We start from the raw sequence: 18,467 nt of genomic DNA on the forward strand, positions 1-18,467 counted from the left end.
GAACAAGACAGGAAACAACAGATGTTGGCGAGGATGTGGAAAAAGGGGAACCCTCTTACACTGCTGTTGGGAATGCAAGCTGGTATAGCCACTCTGGAAAACAGTATGGAGGTTCCTCAAGAAGTTGAAAATAGAGCTACCCTACAACCAGGCAATTGCACTATTAGGTATTTACCCCAAAGATACAAATGTAGTGATCTGAAGGGGCACCTGCACCCCAATGTACATAGCAACAAGGTCTACAATAGCCAAACTATGGAAAGAGCCCAGATGTCCATTGACAGATGACTGGATAAAGAAGATGTGGTATACACACACACACAGTGGAATATTACTCAGCCATCAGAAAGGATGAAATCTTAACCATTTACATTGACATGGATGGAACTGGAGGGTATTATGCTGAGCAAAATAAGTAAATCAAATTATCATATGGTTTCACTCGTGCAATATAAGAAACAGCACAAAGGATCATAAGAGAAGGGAGGGAAAATTGGGAAGTCATCAGAGAGGGAGAAAAACCATGAGAGACTCTTAACTATAGGAAACAAACTGAGGGTTGCTGGAGGGGAGGTCGGGGGGAGTGGGGTACCTGGGTGATGGGCATTAAGGAGGGCACATGATGTGAAGAGCACTGGGTGTTATATGCAACTGATGAATTATTGAACACTGCATTGAGACTAATGATGTGCTATTATGTTGGCTACTTGTATTTAAATTAAAAAAACAAAACAAAACACTATCTTGTGTGCTAGGGAAGTTCAGGGGTGTGTTTGAATACTGAACAGGGAGACTCCCATCTTTCCTGGAGGACCAGGGAAGCCGCATGAGAAAATAACATTGGAGTGAGGAATAAATAGGAGGTAACCTGGCAAAGAGGTTGGGGAATGGCATTTCAGATAGAGGCAAGAACAAGTGCAAAGGTCTTGAAGTGGGAAAGAGAGTGGGGAGTGGGGGCGAGGCTGGTGCTGCGTGGAGATGGGGAGGTCCACCGGAGCCCCGTCTCCGCCCTGCCCCCGCATGCTGCCCCCCCGGCCTGTGTTGTAGTGAGGAATGTTGGCATGTTTGCCGCTCCCACTTCACGACGCCTGCTGTATAGTTTTGTGCATAGAAGATGCTTGTTGGACATTTGAATAAATGATGGACCATTCTAGGATCTAAATAGTCCTTTTAGCTCTGTCATCACATTTATAACTTCATTTATCCAGCAAATATCAACAAATACAGTCTGTGCAGACGAAGCCCGAGCTTATACCATTTACGGGAAAGTCCATTATCGCGCATTCCTGGAACAGAAACTCACTGTCAGTAACCCTGTCCTTTACACCAAGAGTTCTGTGATAAGTAGTAGTAAGAATGGGGACCTAGAGATGCCAAAAAGATTCAGTCATCACACAGCTCAGTTGCCTTCTTTGAGATTGAAATGGGATGTGTTAAGCCAGATCCCATTCAGCTCTGCCCTTAACTAGCAGTGTGACCTTGGTTGGGTCACTCAACCTCTGTGTGTCTCGGTTTCTCCACCGAGGGGTGTGGCACTAACAGTAGGAACTTGACAGGGTTAATAGAAAGGGAGGTTGTGCACGTAAATATTCAGCACAGTGCGTGGTATTTTCTGAGCGCAGAATCACGGATGGCCGATGCTTTTATTACTCTGGCTACAGTTACTGTGATTCCTACAATGGTTAGATGCTGTACACTGACCAGATTAAGCAAGGACAGCACGAGTTACCTAGTTTCCCTATGGCAGGCAGGTATGTTCTCTTGCTTTCCATCTGAGACTGGCCTGCACAGGAACGCTCTCTCAGTGTTTGGCTGTATAAAGGAGTGTCCTATGCTTGTTCTTAGCTTTCTTTTCTCATTCTTTATTTTAGCATTTTTTTAAGAGGGTTTTGTTTTGTTTTGCTTTCTCACAGGAGTGATTGGAGCAGATGTGAGAGGGTACGGCCTCGCCTGTGAGGGACAGCCAATGACGTCACGGCTGGCTGTCATCTGTGGAACGTCTTCTTGTCACATGGGGGTGAGTCTGCTGGGCAGGGGGCAGGGCCACCACCCCTTGGTGGGGGGAGGGGAAGCCTAAGAGGAGATGTGACTTGCTGGCCCCTTTGCCTGTCAGTTCCTTCCTTCCTGCTGCCCGCCTGCTGTCTAGCCAGAAGCCCAGCCCGTCTCCCAAAAGCTGTGCTTAGATTTGCTGGATCTTTCTTTTTCCAGGGGCCAGATTCTTAAAAAGTGTGCAAAGGTCTGAGTCTGTCTTTGACATCACCCTGGTCAGAGAGCCCAGGCGTGAGGGGTGAAATTGGATCCAAGGGTGGCAATGCCTTGCTCCCAGGCGGATCTGTCCCTAATGGGTTGCTGAGTCTTCTCTGCAAAGGGGTGTCTGTTTTCCTTGGCCACTGAGCTCTCTCCAGATCAATATAAATCTATCTCCCTGGGAGCACCCTGATGATCTATAGAATCAGGCTGCATATCATGACTTCAAAAGAACACTGATAAGCAATTTTCACTGTTAATTTTTCTCCATGAATTAGTGGAAAGGCGTTCTCCAAGATTGCAGTTAAAATTTAGTGCCTGCCCTAAAATTTATATCCCCTTTAAATGCATGAGTCTGAAAGCATTCCATTTCGATAAGTACCCATTTCTACCATATTTTTATTTAAAAGTCATTACTCTGTTAAACTTAGATGGACGACTCCTTGGATTTTTCCCAGATGAGTAAAATAGAGGGAGAGAAGGAGGGGGAAGGTGGGCAAGGATTAGCGTGGACACAGTCCAGGGCAGAATCTCTGCAGCCATGGAGGGAATCATGTGCCGTGTCAAACTGTGTTGAGTAACAGTAGGGACCAGTGAGCCTTTTTTACCATTAAATATTTTGGTTGAGTAAATAGTGATACATTTACTTACTTACTTATTCCCTCTTCTTGTGTCCGGAGCTGTGCTAAACCTTGGGGACATAAGGGTGACAGAAGTCCTGCCACTGATGAGGCGCAATTATAGCTGGCATTAACAGTACAAGGCCCCAGGATATCCATTCAGACTGAACCTGTGATCCTGAGTATCTACCATGTGCCAAACACTGTGCATAGCTTCCCATTTCATGGAGATGGTAGAGCCAGCCCCGTTGGTTTCCAATTTTACTTCTTCTGCTTACTAAGTATGGGCCCCCTGGCGAGGTATTTATCCCCTCTGGGCCTCAGATTCCTCATCTATAAAATGTGGAGAGTTCTAGTATACGGCTCCTAGGGTTCTGAGCATGAAATGAGGCTGCAATGTGCTTCACATGAAGTAAGCACACCACAGTGGTTAGCTCTTGATGAGTTGTGCTGGTGCTGTCGGGCAGAAAGGAGACTGTGACTAACTCTGCCTGGGAAGGGTTTTGGGTTAGGGACACATTTTCCGGAGGGGACATTTATGTTAGATTCCAAGGTCATAGATTCCCTTGATCCTCCCCTTCCCCCATCAAAAACAAACAAACAAACAAAAAGTTTTCTTTTTTTTTTAAGATTTTATTTATTTGTGTGTGTGTGAGAGAGAGAGAGAGAGAGAGCACGAGCAAAGGGAGAGGCAGAGGCACAGGGAGAAGCAGGCTCCCCGCTGAGCAGGGAGCCCCATGCGGTACTCTGTCCCAGGTACCTGGTATCATGACCCGAGCCGAAGGCAGATGCTTAACTGGCTGAGGCACCCAGGCGTCCACCCCCCCCGTTTTCCTTTTACTTGTTTCTGTGGACAAGATCTTAAGTGGAACTTCTTTAACTGAGTTTTTAAAACCCCCTCAGCAGGCCTCTTGTAGGGCCCAGCTATCCCTGAAGGCAGAGGTCTGCAGAGGCCTCAGGCCTCCTCACACAGGGGGTGCCCGGCCAGGCAGCCGGCACTCATCTCCCTAGACGTGAGTCTACACTGGTTAGCTTGTCTTAACTGAACCCTGACTGAAACCTATTTAAATCACCCCCATTTTCACAGGGACACCTCTAATCTGGTTTCTCCTGTGAAATCTGAATTTCAGGCAATTTTACTACACTCAATTCAGATTTCTGAGCAGAAGCAAATCCAAATGAATGTGAGGGACTTTGTCGTGTCCCCACTTCTCATTCTCCTTGTCTCTTAATGGGGATGGTACTCCCTTTTCCTACAGGATCCATTTTGCAAATCAGGCAGCTAAGGAATAGAAAAGTCCAGCAATGTTCCCTGGGTCACAAGCTGTTAAGCTGGAGCTGAGCACTCAGACCCAGCTCTGTCTCATTCCCAAACGCATCCCGCTCAGTGCCTTGCTGTGTTGTGCACGATGGTCATGTCCCTCAAAGAAGTGGAGACAGCCTGGGCTTCAGAGCTATCCAGATGTGGGTTGAACACCTGCTCATGCACTTTTTGGGCTTGTGACCTGAGAGGTGAGCTACTTTTCCGAATCTTACGTCCCTCCTCCATCCCATCGGGGGTGGCTCTGCCAGTCTCACGGTGTTGCTGGTTAGTGTGAATCGTGCACGTATATATCTAGGACAGAGCAGACACTCAGAAATGGTGGAGATTCTTAGTACACTTTCCTAGTGTCATATAAAGCTCACATGAAGCAACTGTTGGGGCTTTAACGAGTTTGATGGGCAGCTGCAGTTGGTTGCAATGAATGAGGGCCATAAAATGCCAGTTTATTATGGTCGTGTTGTGCTGGAAATAAAGTCCCCACCCCCATCCCGCTTTGTACTTGGGAGTGGGAAGGGACCTTTTGGGCCAACGGGATTAATCATCAGCTTTAATGTTATGTGGTGAGGGCGAGACTGTGGTCATGCTGGCATCAGAAAGTGCCTTTGATCTTGCTCAGGTGCCGGGCGCCCAGTGAGCCAGCAACAATAACACCTTTGTGAGGTCTAGGGGAGGTGCGGGTCTAAGGAAACACTCCTGGGGAAACTCAAGGACCCCCTTTGTTGTGGTTCTGGCAAGTAAAACCACCAACTGTCAGGAAAAATTCACCAAACAGAACACAGGGACCAGAAGGGGCTCTGGGCTTTTCAAAAAGTGGTGTTCAACCTGGTCTAAAGGATTCTGTTTCTTCCTGTCTGTGCACTGCTGATGTTTCTGATTCAGTACATTGATTGAGTCAAAATTCCTGAGAATATTTTATGCTTGATCCAGGTTGCCTCTTTCTAGATATGAATGAATGAATGAATGAATGTCCAAGTAAGCAATTATTCATAAATACTTAGAAGCTCCTTACTCCTGGTCCCTGTTACTTCCCGGAATCTGGAAAAAAGCTTGAGGTTGAACATAAGACCTACTAATCAGGCCTTTGATATTTTGGAAGATACAAGTGTGGGCTGTACATTTATCTTCCTTTAGGTGATTTAATTAACAAGGAAAAAAGAATATTTGTTCCTTTTTTTAACTCCATGAAAGCGGAGCTGCTTGTTCAGAGTTAATTACTACCAAGTCCCCCAAACCCAAGATAATACACAGCAGGGGTTAGCCAGAGGTTGAAAAGTCATGGGGTCAGATGGAGCTGATCCTTGCCATTGCTCTACCACCCCTTTCCTGGGGTCATCAAGTCAAGCGGTAACTTGGCAACCTGTGTTATGGTTAGCATGTCAGATGAGGAAAGGATCCTGGAAAGTGGAAGAAGTATTGAAGAGGTAAGATGTGAACAGAACACTAGTTGTTGAGGGCTGGGAATTAATCTGCATCTTAAATCACTCAGAACTGAGGTTTTTTGCAAGGACTTAGATGAATGTGGGGATGGTGGTTCTCTGCTGATCCCAAGGACGTAGGCTCCTGTGCTGGCCCCTCCACGTACTGCATTTAGATCAGATACTCCATCTTCTACTCCCTCAGTGTTCTCATCTGTTCAATGTGAGCAATAGTATTTACCCATAAAGATGTTTTGAGGATTAAATGGGGTGATCTTTGTAAACGGTTTGTCACTATGCCCAGCATAAAAGACCAAATACAGTGCTGTTATTAAAAAATGATTCATGAAGGCCAGAATGATCCATTTGGTAATGGATTTGAATTAGAGGCATCAGAGTGAACTCATGTTTAGCTTCATCTAGTTTATACATAGATACACATGCAAGTATCTATAGACGTGTGTATACCTACACATGTCTGTACGTTAGTAAACATACATATATTTCCCAGCTCTGACAGTTGAGAGGATCTAGAAACTAAAATACCCCAGCAGCTAGTTGTTCTAAGCACACCAATACCCAGATCTTGGTTTCTAATATATTTCTCCAATAAAAAGAGGCAGGATTCCTTAGAGAAATGGTTGATTCTAGGACTGGAGCAGGAAATGGAGGAGATAAGCCTGGGGCATCTTATAGTGCCAGAAAAAGTGAGGAAATGCTCAAAAAAAAAAAAAAAAAATATATATATATATATATCAGGAGCCAACTGAGGGTGCCCCCAGTGACCAAGACTGGAACAATGTGGACAGCAAAATAAAGTACTGGATAATAACCTAAAGTATGACACAAATATCATGAGTCCATAAGTGACTAAATGAATAAGACAAATCTCTCCAGCAGAAGAATTCCAAATAATTTATATAAATACTTCCCCATCAATGAGGTGGAACATAATTTCCCACTCCTTAAGGGTGAGCTGCACTTAGTGACTTTCTTTCTAAGCGGACAGTATGAAAAAGGGGGGAAAAGTATAATTTTGCAGAGAAGTCTGACAAACGCTACCTCTGCCAGGTGGCGATGGTCAACATCAATGGTGATAAGCTGTGTTGATAATATGTACTCTGATATGATTTAATGAGAATGGCACTTTATCATCCTCCTCAAAACCCATAACTACAGTCTGATCCTAAGAAAAAAATCAAATCCAAAATGAGGGAATTTCTATGAAATACCTGACCCGTACTCCTCGAAACTGGGAAGGTCATCAAAAAGCAAAGTCTAAAGAATCATCACCTAAACAGATAGGACAAATAAATGGAATGTGGGGTCGTGGGTGGGGTCCTGGAACAAAAAAGGACATTAGGTGAAAACTTAGCAAATTTGAATAAAGTAAGGCATTTAGTAATGATATATCAGTATCACTCTGTAATGGTGATATTTGTACCTCATGTGGGATATTAATGGTAGGGGAATCTGGGTGTGGGGTATATGGGGACTCTGTACTATTTTCATAAGTCTTCTGTAATCTAAAAATATTCTAAAATTAAAAGTTTATTTTTAAATCATTAAATCATTCACTCATGATGGAAACATTTTCTTGTACCTGCCTGGCTAAGTGCTAAGGGTATTAAGATCAGTATGATGAACATGGAATGCCTGCCTTCATTGAGAAAGAGACAAGAAGGGGTACCCGGGTGGCTCAGTCGTTAGGCGTCTGCCTTCCGCTCAGGTCATGATCTCCGGGGTCCTGGGATCCAGCCCCGCATCTGGCTCCCTGTTCCTTGGGGAAGACTGCTTTTCCCTCTCCCGCTCCCCCTGCTTGTGTTCCCTCTCTCGCTGTGTCTCTCTCTATCAAATAAATAAATAAAATCTTTAAAAACAAAAAAAAAAGAAAGAGACAAGAAGGGGACAACTGCAGCACAGATGGGAATTGCTGTGGTCAATGCATGACCAGAGTGTGGTGGGAATAGGGAGAAGGGCCCGCCCAAAGTCTTGAGTAGACAAGGAAGTTTTCCTATAGGATGTGATATTTCCCTGATCCCACTGGGACACTTCCTGCCAGCCCAGTTTCAGGCCACATGCCCTGTCCTCTCTCTTCACTTTGTTTTTCTCTTCTGTGTCTACAACACTGTGCTGGTGACTTCCTCTGAGGTCTGGATGGGATGTGGTTATGTGCAGGCCCATCAGGAGGGCACCATAGGTGGGGAGAATAGCCACATGTCTTGAACAGATGACCTTCTGTTGGCAGGTTATCACCGCTAAGAAGAGAGTAGTCAGGTAGGACCAGTTTCTCTGTCTCAGTCTCTTTAGCAAGTGGTATTGGCTGAGGTCATTGAGAAAGGTGGACAGGGAAGGGAGTCCTCATGGTACAAATAGGATCACTGTTACACCTGCCAATGAAAGAATTAGGGTTCTGTGCATGAAGTGCCCTGCTCCCTTTTAAGTCCCCACCATTCCCAGGAGACTGTCCATACGGAGGTTGGCCCAGGGCCTCACAACCACATTTATTGAAAATAGACTACATGCCGGGCATCAGTTTGTCAAGGGGAGGGTTGATGTGGTTCTGCGAGCAGTAAGAGACAGGTCATATACTCATGAAGCTCAGGGTAGTGCTTCTCCTGGCATTTGAGGCTAGGGAAGTTCTACACTGTTCTGGACGAGGAGGACATTGAACATCTCTGGCCCAGCCTCAGTCAATATGAGGAGACAGACAATAGTATTAGCTGCTACCATCGATCAGGCACCTACAGTGTACCCAGCACTGTGCTGAATCCTTTATGTCATGTAATCAACAATTCTGGGAGATAGCCACCATTACTGTCTTCATTTCCCAAGTGAGAAGAGTGAGGCAAACAATAGTTAAGTGGGTCATGCCATGTTCAAGCGCTCTAGGGGACTGACCTCAGAGTCCTCGCTCTTCCCTTTCAGTTCAATAGCTTCTTGCAGAGGTCCAGAGGAGAAGGAGAACAGGCTCAATGAAAATATGAGCAAATGTTGGTGCAGACCTCTCACCAAAGAAAAGATTTGAAATACAAGCACCTGAGAAGATTCTCACCATCATTCGTCATTAGGAACATGCAAACCCAAACCACAGTGACATACGCACTTATTGGAATGGCCAGTCTTGGGGCGAGGGTGTGGGGACTGGAACTTAGACGCTGCTGGTGGGGGCATGAAATGGCACAACCACCTTGGAAAAGAGGTTAGCAGTTTCTTCCAGAGTTACTGTACACCTACCATGTGATCCAGCCATCCTGCTCATGAAAGCCTATGTCTGCTTGTAGACTTGTACAGAGATGCTCATAACCCCTTTATTTGTAATAGCCCTCCATTGGAAACAGCCCAAATGTCTATCGACAGTGACTAGATGAATATCCTATTGGATGTCCATTATAATGGTTTACTACTAAGCAATAAAAGGGAATGAACTATTCATATAAGATACAGCATGCATTGATCTCAACGTAAGTATGCTGGTAGAAACCAAACCCCAAAAAAGTACAGACTATGTGATTCCATTTATTTAAAATTCTAAGTAATGCAGACTGAAGTATAATGACAGAGAGCAGATCAGCGGTCACCTGCAGCAGGAGAGCAGGTATGGTTGCAGCCAGGAGGATAGGCAGAACATAGATGGCACAAGGAAACTTTGGGGTTGGTGGAGATGTTTACCTTGATTATGGTAATGTCTTCACTGGTGTATGCTGTGTCAAGACTTATCAAATGTGGGGCGCCTGGGTGGCTCAGTCGTTAAGCGTCTGCCTTCGGCTCAGGTCATGATCCCAGGGTCCTGGGATCGAGCCCCGCATCGGGCTCCCTGCTCCGCGGGAAGCCTGCTTCTCCCTCTCCCCCTCCCCCTGCTTGTGTTCCCTCTCTCGCTGTGTCTCTCTCTGTCAAATAAATAAATAAAATCTTTAAAAAAAAAAAAAGACATCAAATGAGACGCTGTCAATATATGCAGCTTAGCACATGCTAATTACACCTGGACAAAGCTTGTTGAAAAAACAGAAAGGAAGATCAGAAAAAACTAAAAACAGTAGTATCTGCAATCACTTATATAGTGCTTACTATAATTCAGGCACTGTTCTAAATAAATCTATAGAAATTGTATCATCATCATTTTAAATAATATACAATAAATGTTAGTTTTCACTTATTTCCTTCTAGCCCAACTTAATTCTCCAGCTACTCTGATGTGGTTTATTATTCTCTTCTTTTGGCCCCAAGCACAGACCAATAGTTATTGTTATTTGTGTTTTACTGGTACCGACTTGTATCTCAGATGAAGCAGACTTGCTTAGTGGGTCCGCGTCTCCTGTGGCCCCTGTTGGCCCATCCTGTCCAGTTGGGAGCTAGGGCTTAGTAGATGCTTAGTGACTGCATGGTTGGATTGCTTCCCACCCATTTGCCCCACCACCCCAGAAGTGTGCAGGTGCTTGGATTTTCTGGAGGGTCTTCTTACTTCTTCCTGATCCACCTTTCATCATCTGTCTCTGCTGAATGGGGCCTGAGTGGAAGAAGCCCCTCATGTGTGAGTTGCTGGCAGTCTGTTGCCCACCCCACTTTACCAGAGATATCTGGGTGTTCATTTGGCCTCTCTGGGAAGTAAGATTTTTCATTGAACAGTGTTACTTAGTGAGTCCTGGGAGACACGAACGATCCATACTTGCTTTCTCTCCTTTCCTCCACCATGACAGCCTTCCAGCGCTTTCCAGTCCTGTGCTCTGCCCACCCTCCCCACCAGCCTGTACCCTTAGGAGGAGAACTGACCCTCCCTCCTCCTCCCCCCCACCCCCAGCAGCTCATCAGGGCACCTTTTGTCTCCGAGTCCTTCTACAGCCTGATGTCTGTTCTCTTGGGGAAAGAGAGTTGAGGAGCCCGAGGCTCTGGACTGTAACCACAGCAATGCCCCCCATCAGACCTGGGCCATGTTCTTAGAGCCTTGCTCTTTGGGTGATGGCTTTGGTGCAGCTCTGCAGCTTCCTCACCACAGGGAGGAGGAAGTTCCCCCAAAGCAGAGTGTGGCCTGGGCCCGGAGCACTGTTTCACTCAGGCCAGTGTTAGAGGAGCAAAGGATGCTCCCCATCATTACTTAGAAGGGGAATGCAAATTGCAACCACCGTGAGATCCACTGCACGCTTTTCGATTGGCTGCAGTCTTTGTGAGGAAGTAGGGACAGGAACTCCTCCACGCTGCTGGTGGGGACGTGAACCAGCACAACTGCTTTGGAAAAGAGCTTAGCAGTTTCTTACAAAGTCACACCTACTATGTGACCCAGCCATCCCACTCCTATAAAAGCCTGGCAGGGCTGCCTGGTCCCATGTTTCTGGAAGACCAGGAACAGTGCAAGGTCAGGTGACCCAAGGCCTCTCCGAAGGTCAGAAACAAAAGCTTCTGGTGGCTTTTGTCAATTGGCCTGAGCCTGGCTTTCCACAAAGACGGCAGCCTGCCGGGAACAATGGTCAAAGAAGCAGAGGAAGACAATAAAACTAGCAGCAGTAGGAGTCACAACTAATATGTACTGCATGCTTATTGTGGGGTAAGAAATGTAAGTATCTGATCAGACCTCCCTAATAACCTGATGTAGTTATCAGAATTATCCTCCCACTTTACAGATGCACACTGAGGGTCAGAAAGACAAAGGTTACATAGCTAGTAAGCCCTAGAGATCGGTTTGCAACTCCGCTGTTTGATTCCAAAGCTGATATTCTCAACTCCCAGAACAACGATGAGATATAGGCGGCAGGGTGAGCTAGCTGTGCACATGTGTGTTTTGCGGGAACGGGGGGTGGAGTGATTACAAGGTAGATCTTTTCCAAAGCCTGATGAGAAGTGCAAAGTTAGGCTTGGATCAAAGCTAGACCACAGTACTCTTGTTTTCCCTCCTTCCTGGGCTTTCAAATCACTGCCTTTCAAGAGGCCACCAGTCTAACGATAACAATAAAAATAAGCAGCATCATTTGTCACCATCGTCCCCGGGGAGGAGAGTATTTATGAGTCTTCCCTGTTTTCCTGCTGCTCTGTGGTCAAGAACTTGAATAGGCAATTTGAAGACAGGAGGCCAACCTCCCAACTCATGAAGATGTTTTTATATTTGTTTGGAAGAGCATGAAATGAAAACCACATTGATTTTTTTTTCCCCCTTTTCCCATTTATCACTCATCTGCTGTGTGGGTAACTGGTAGTGTGGCTGCTGAGGGCGACCTAGCAGTTACGGGAGTGTCTGTGCTTTTCTGGAGGCTCATTGCACGTGAAAAAGATGCTGAAGACAGCCTTCCCAGAGCCCTCTCCAAGGACTGGGTACTGCGCCACGGACCTCGACACGCTCCCGTTCACTTAGTTTTACGTGTATTTAGTTCAGAAGTTTTAGTAGTTTGGCCTTGTTGATTTTCTCTTATTTTTCTCATTCCCCTCTCCAACTCCCCTTCTATGCTCCAAGGGCCTCTTTTTTTTCATATATTAATTAAATTTTCATATATTTTGTCCCCCAGAGCCATTGTAAGTTAGGGGTCATTTCTCTTCTTCCACTTAAACAGTGTTAGAGCACGAGGAACAAGAACATCTAAGAAACCGAAGATCCCAGGAAAACCCATGAGAAATTTATTGAACAGTCAAGACTATAGGATTGAGACTGAAAGTCTCTTCCTAATGGTCAGTGGCTCCGTACTACCAATAGAAAAAAATGTTCAAAAGGAAAACTAAATGGACATTTGACCATGTTGTTAAAGATTTAGGATACATTCAATTAAAAAAAAAAAAAATAGGAGTCTTAAATCCAGAGGAGGTGAAAGTTACTGCAATGCTGTCATGTATTAAAAAAAAAAACACTGTTTTAATGAAAGATCATTCACATAAAATTCACCCCTGCCATGTATTTTTAAAGCCCCTAGAGAACTGAGTTTAGTGATGTTTGAGAAAGAGAACATTGTAGTGTGCATCTTTTCAGTGACACTATGAAATGATACCAGCATGTAGCCTTTATTACTTAAGGAGGGAACAGAAAGAGATCTCAAAACAGTAGGTTTCCATTTCCTTGCTCTTAGCACAGTACCTGACATGTGGCTTGGGACCAGTACATGTTGGATTGATGGATGGATAGAAGGACAGGCAGAAACATACTAGGTAGCCAAATACAGTATACCAGATATACATAAAAGTTCATTGAAGACCAGATCATGCCATACCAGTTTGACTTACTTTTTTTGATGGATGTATAGGCTATGTGTGAAAGGAAGAACCAGCATGTGAACTACCTAGTCTTCAGTAAGGCTTTAGTTCTTTGTTTGATCAACAGACTCTTCCCACTTGACACAGAGCCTTGGTCAATCCAGTAACAAAATTCCACCCACTTGAGAACTGAGTTTTTCAGTGAATTATGGCTTGAAACAGGCCAAAAGCAAAAACATAAAACTGATTGAAAAGTATCCACTACATCCAGTTGCCAAGTTTATGTGTGGGCTTTTCAACCATTGGTTGCGGCCTTGTGTGAAGCCAGGAAAAGACTGGGTCTTGATTCTGTAGGTCAAGGGGACATTTAGCTGGAAGGTGCTGCTTGGCTTAGACCAGTCATGGAGCCTCCCTGACTTGGGCACCTATCATCTGCCTGCATGTTAAAATTTACTGAAACTTCCTTAGGTTTCCATGTAACTCCTAGCTGAGAGATTTACTATGGCCTTGGGATACATGGCTAAGGTTCTCTGGAATTAGGGAAATGGCCTATGAAAAAGAAGACAGAACCTAAGAGAAATTGGCCTGTTTTATTAATATGTATATTTGTTTTTCTGTGATGTGAAAGACACTAATTTACATGGACCTGACTACCCTGATAGACCATAGTGAAGATTCTCCTCAGTATTAAGTCTGATGGCTTCACGGTCTTGATTAAAATCTCTCGGTGTGTCTCCTGAGTCCCAGAATTCGAGCAGGGCACTGGCAGATCTCACATGATCTGGGCCCTACCCACCTCTAGCTTTATCCCTCACTGTCCCTCACTTTTCCTCTATAGTCTGGCAAGTACATTCACACATCCTTATCTGAATTCCATGGGGCCCAAGATGTTTGAGAACAGACAATATCCACACTTGTAAACGTTAATATTGGGTGTATGACAGTATGTTACATGACACTGCCGGACAGGTCTGGAGTGGCACCCCTAATAAAACACATTAGTATTTCTACAGCAAAACTCACGAATATTCACACCAAGTAGGTTAAATAGATTCTAAATAGTTTGATCAGTTCACGTCGGATTTTACCATCAGATGAATCAGGGAAGAACTTGGTATGTGAACTGCTTTAGATGCGGTACAAAATTCTGTTTGCTCTTCTGGAAAGAAGTCCATGTGCTCTCCTTTGCCCAGCCTTTGAGCATGTGTTTTCTCTGCCTGGAGTGGCTACATCTCCCTTCTGCATGGTGGGTACCGTCATCACCGGAATCATTACAATGGTGATGGTAACATGGTTAACACAATGGTAACACAATGGTTAACAATGGTAACCATTGTTACCATTCACATTTATTGAGCATTTTCTGTATTTGATGCTCCCAGTAAGTCTGGGGTGGTTCTCATTGAGTTATGATCTCCAGTGTTCAGAAGAGTAAACTGAGGCTTGGAAAGGACACAGAGCAAGGGGTGGAGCTGAGGTTGTACCGAAGCACAGGGACCTCAAGCCTGTGTCCTCGGTCACTGTGCCATCCAGCTCAGGCATCTCTGCAAGGCTCTCCCTTCTTCCTCTACCACCGTTAGTTAACCTTGCCCCTGCGGACCTTCCTAGCTCCTCCTGCGCAGCTCCAGCCCAGCGTTTATCATGGCCCGTGTCTTCCCGATAAGCCGGAGCGCCATGAGCAGTTGGGGAAAAGCCTGCTTCATGCTCTGTCTCTAGGGCACACTAGGTGCTCGACACAGAGTTTATAATTGGGCTCACCCCCAGAGATACGCTACCAGCAAATAATTTGTATCCCCCATGAAATAGATTATGAAACACCAAACCCCAAATTTAAGGATGTAAAATCTTGGATCTAAAAAAGAGAAAGAAATATTCAAAAAAGAAAAGGCTACTCAGGTTCCTGTCTGGTGTGCAAAGAAGAAGAATTTGTTGGGGACAGCATTTCAAAAATGAGCAAGGAATCTTTATACTTAAGAATAATAATAGCTAGGATTTTTTTATAAGATTTTATTTATTTGAGAGAGAGAGAACATGAGCAGGGGGTGTTGCAGAGGGAGAGAGAGAAGCAGACTCCCTGCTGAGCAGGGAGCCCGACGCGGGGCTTGATCCCAGGACCCCAGGATCATGGCCTGAGCCGAAGGCACACGGTTAACTGATTGAGTCACCCATGTGCCCCCATAGATGGGATTTATTACATGTGGACCATGCGCGGGGTTCTGTGCCAGTCTGTATATAGCAATTCCAATCCTCACTATTGTGATATGTAAGATTAATTTAAGAAAGAGAAAGATGTAGTAGCCATGTTTTAGATCCTAATAAAAGGTAATACTGATATATTCAGATTAAATAAAAAGAGTCATTAGAAGGTAGTAACCTAAAATGGCCCACAAGAGTACATTTCTCCGTCTAAGAGATGATGGAATTGAGGTTGAAGAGATTTGAGAGCTGGGACATGTGGGAAGTGAGGTCTGGACGGGCTCCTGACTTTTATATCCATTCCTTGAAAATGTTAACATGGTATCAGGAATGTATCCTGCTTTCCTACCCAGGACTGGGTCCAGCTCTGAGCTCTGCTTTCAGAAAAATCTGGGGGAAACTGAGACCTGGAAAGAGGCATATGCTACACAGTTACAATGTTTAGAAGAAACTGGCCCCCCTTCTTTATTTTTAATTTTTTTATTCAGAAATGATTTCAGGGGCACCTGGGTGGCTCAGTAGGTTAAGTGTCTATGTTCTGCTCAGGTGATGATCTCGGGGTCCTGGGATTGAACCCCTGGGGCTTCCTGCTCAGTGGGGTCTGCTTTTCCCTCTGCCCCTATTCCTGCTCCTGCACTCACGTGCTTTCTCTCTCAAATACATAAAATCTTTAAAAAAATGATCTCAGACTTACAGAAAAGTTGCAAAAATAGAACAAAGAATTCTGTATACCCTTCACCTAGATTCTTCTAATATTTTGCATAAGCATTGTACCCATATTTTATATGTATAAATATTTTTTTCTGAATCATTTGAGAGTAGGTTGCAGATATAATGCCCATTTACTCCTAAATGCTTCAGTATGTATTTTATAAAAACAAGAATATTCTCTTATATAGCCATAATACAGTTACCCTATCAGGAAATAAACACAGATACGATTCCGTTATTTAATCTGTAGACCTTATTCAAATTACATCACCTGTCCACAAAATGTCCTTTACAGTAAAAGGAAAGGAAATGTTTTTCAGAGCTTGGGATAGTTAGAAGGTGGGTTAGTTCTGACTGCTTGAGAGAAACCTTAAGGGTTGGCTTTATTTTCTTGTTTATTGAAGTTTTTGTGATGATAAAATGACTTAACTCTTTCTTGGTGCTTTGGAGTTGGTTAAATGCCTGGTGGAATTTGATACTCGGAATAACTAAGTGCCTTCAGAGCAGGTGCTGTTTTCTTTTTTAAAAATGAGGCTCAAAGAAACTGAGTGATTTGTCCAGCATCCCACAGCTAGCAAGTGATAGGGCCAACACTCAGATACTCTCTGAGGAAACCCTGAGCCTTTTCCTCTGCATCCTTAGTGGATTCATCTCTATTTACTCAAATTGAAGGATCTGGCAGCTGGGGGAAATCTGGTTCATTGCAGGAAAGGCTCCTGATTCTGTCACTAGTCTCCATTGTGACTGGAAATTCTTTGATCTTCAAGCCATTATGTTCTCAGCGTGCATACAGTGGACCTGAGGAACTCCCTAAAATTGCATTTCCCCAGGTCCCACTCCCACAGGGTCTGACTGGGTAAGTCTGCCTGGGAAGGAGTGTCTACAAATCTGTACTTTTAACATGTGCCGCAGTGCTTCTAAGGGAGGACTTGCAGAAAAACCGCGTTCCGCTTCTCCTGAGTAGCAGTTCCAGTATCTTTCCATCAGTGTTTCCGCCGGGCTTCGCAGAGCCTCTTGTACATAGGAGGACTCTAAATTTACACTTGATGAAGTTAAGCGTGAAGTCAATGCATGTAAAATGACTGCAAAATGAAGGAAATCAAGTTGGACAGTCAGTCCCTGTCGTTTTGGGACACAGGTTCCTTGAGTCCCTTCCTTTCAAATAAGTTTTCTCTTGGTGAGCTGAAGTGCAGACGGCTGGGAAGTCAGGACTTGGCTAGAGTACCTGGTGGAATCTGCCAACAATTAGAGATTGTAGAATTCTTATTTTCTCATGAAAAGCAGAATGAAGTGAAACAGAGACCCCATTTGCAGCTCTGCGAAGACAAACAGAAACCGAAGCACAGACACACCAGTATGCAACAGGAAACCACAAAGGCCTAAGATCTTTCAGTGTAAATAGGAAGTCAGAGTTTACTTTTGAGCCCACAGTGCCAAGCTGAAGCAGAGTGTCTAATCCAGTTCTCTGCCCAGCCCTTCCTGGATCTCTGGCACAGATGAAAGATGATGCCACCTGGGTGAAAGCATTTTAAAATGTTTGTTCTGATCAGGGCTTGGAGCAAGCTCCTTTTGTTTGTGCTAGTGATAATTTGGGACACAGGTGCAGCTTGGATTTGAAAGCATTAATTGGTCTCCCTGGTTTTCCCTGCAGTGATATCTGAGACCCCAGTCTTCCTCTACAAAGTAATCTTAATCCACATACATTCATAAGGCATTTGCCACTGACAGCCAGCTTTCATATACCCCATTTGTGGATCTTTGGGTCCAGGTGCATAGTAGTGCAACACTCCTGGAGTGTTTTCCGTGTTTGTTACATTGGCATCTGTAATCTCATTTGATTACTACCATTACATTGGAAAGTAGGATACAAATGATCATCACTCTTTTGAGATAAGGAAAATATAACGTGGTAGAGAAGACATGGGTTTTGAAGTCAGATCTCTGCTCACATTGAAAATATGAAACTCTCTTATCCAGAGCACCTTCTTTTATTCAGACAATTGTTTTTGAGCATCTACTCTGTGCCAGATGCTGGAGTGAAAATAGCACAAGTAGACTTAGACCTAACAGTCTAGTGGAAGGGAGGGATACTAAGCAAACAGTCACAAAAATATGTGATTATGGACCTTGATAAATGCTTTACAGTCATACCCTGCTGGTGGGAGTATGAATTGGTGCAATCACTTTGGAAAACAGCAAATTGATGTCTTTTGAATATGCATGTACCCTGCACTCCACCAATTCCATTCCTAGGTAAAAACCTGGAGAAGGTATTGCACCTGTGTGCCCATGTGCACCCAGGGCAAGTACAAGAGTATTCATTGCATAATTTCTCATACTGGCCCCAAATGTGAGTCAGTGCAGACTTCTACAAGTCACAGAATGGATAATTAAATTGTATTATATTCCTACAGTGGTGTGCCTATTTAAAATGAAGGAACTAAAGCTATATGAACAACAGTTTTAAGTGAAAGAAACAGGATATGCAAGAAATACAGAACTATTCATATAAAATTCAAAAAGAGGCAAGAGGAACAGTATATTTTAGGAATGCATATATAGGTGCCAAACTTAGGAAGACAAGTCAGGAAATGATTACTATGAATATCAGGACACTAGTTAATTACATGGCTGGGGGTGCTGGTTGTGGAGGTAGAAAGAAGCCTTCCAGTGGGGTTTTGGGGAGCTGGCATTTACTGGTGAAAGATGCATGAGTACTTTTTTCCCCCCTTTTTAAAAGATTTTATTTATTTGAGAGACAAAGATAGTGACAGAGAGCACAAGCGA

General features: G+C 44.3%; 1 protein-coding gene across 4 annotated transcripts in view; it reads left to right on the forward strand.

The window, feature by feature from the left end:
• Positions 1-18,467, forward strand: part of FGGY (FGGY carbohydrate kinase domain containing) — a 388,228-nt gene that overhangs the window by 214,253 nt on the left and 155,508 nt on the right. For all 4 annotated transcript variants that reach the window (XM_021683954.2, XM_021683958.1, XM_044914038.1 and 1 more), the window contains one exon: positions 1,914-2,017. In XM_021683954.2, coding sequence (XP_021539629.1) covers positions 1,914-2,017 — 104 coding nt within the window. The remainder of the gene's footprint in view (positions 1-1,913; positions 2,018-18,467) is intronic.

The sequence above is a fragment of the Neomonachus schauinslandi genome, chromosome 4 (assembly GCF_002201575.2).
Source record: "Neomonachus schauinslandi chromosome 4, ASM220157v2, whole genome shotgun sequence".
NCBI lineage: Eukaryota > Metazoa > Chordata > Mammalia > Carnivora > Phocidae > Neomonachus > Neomonachus schauinslandi.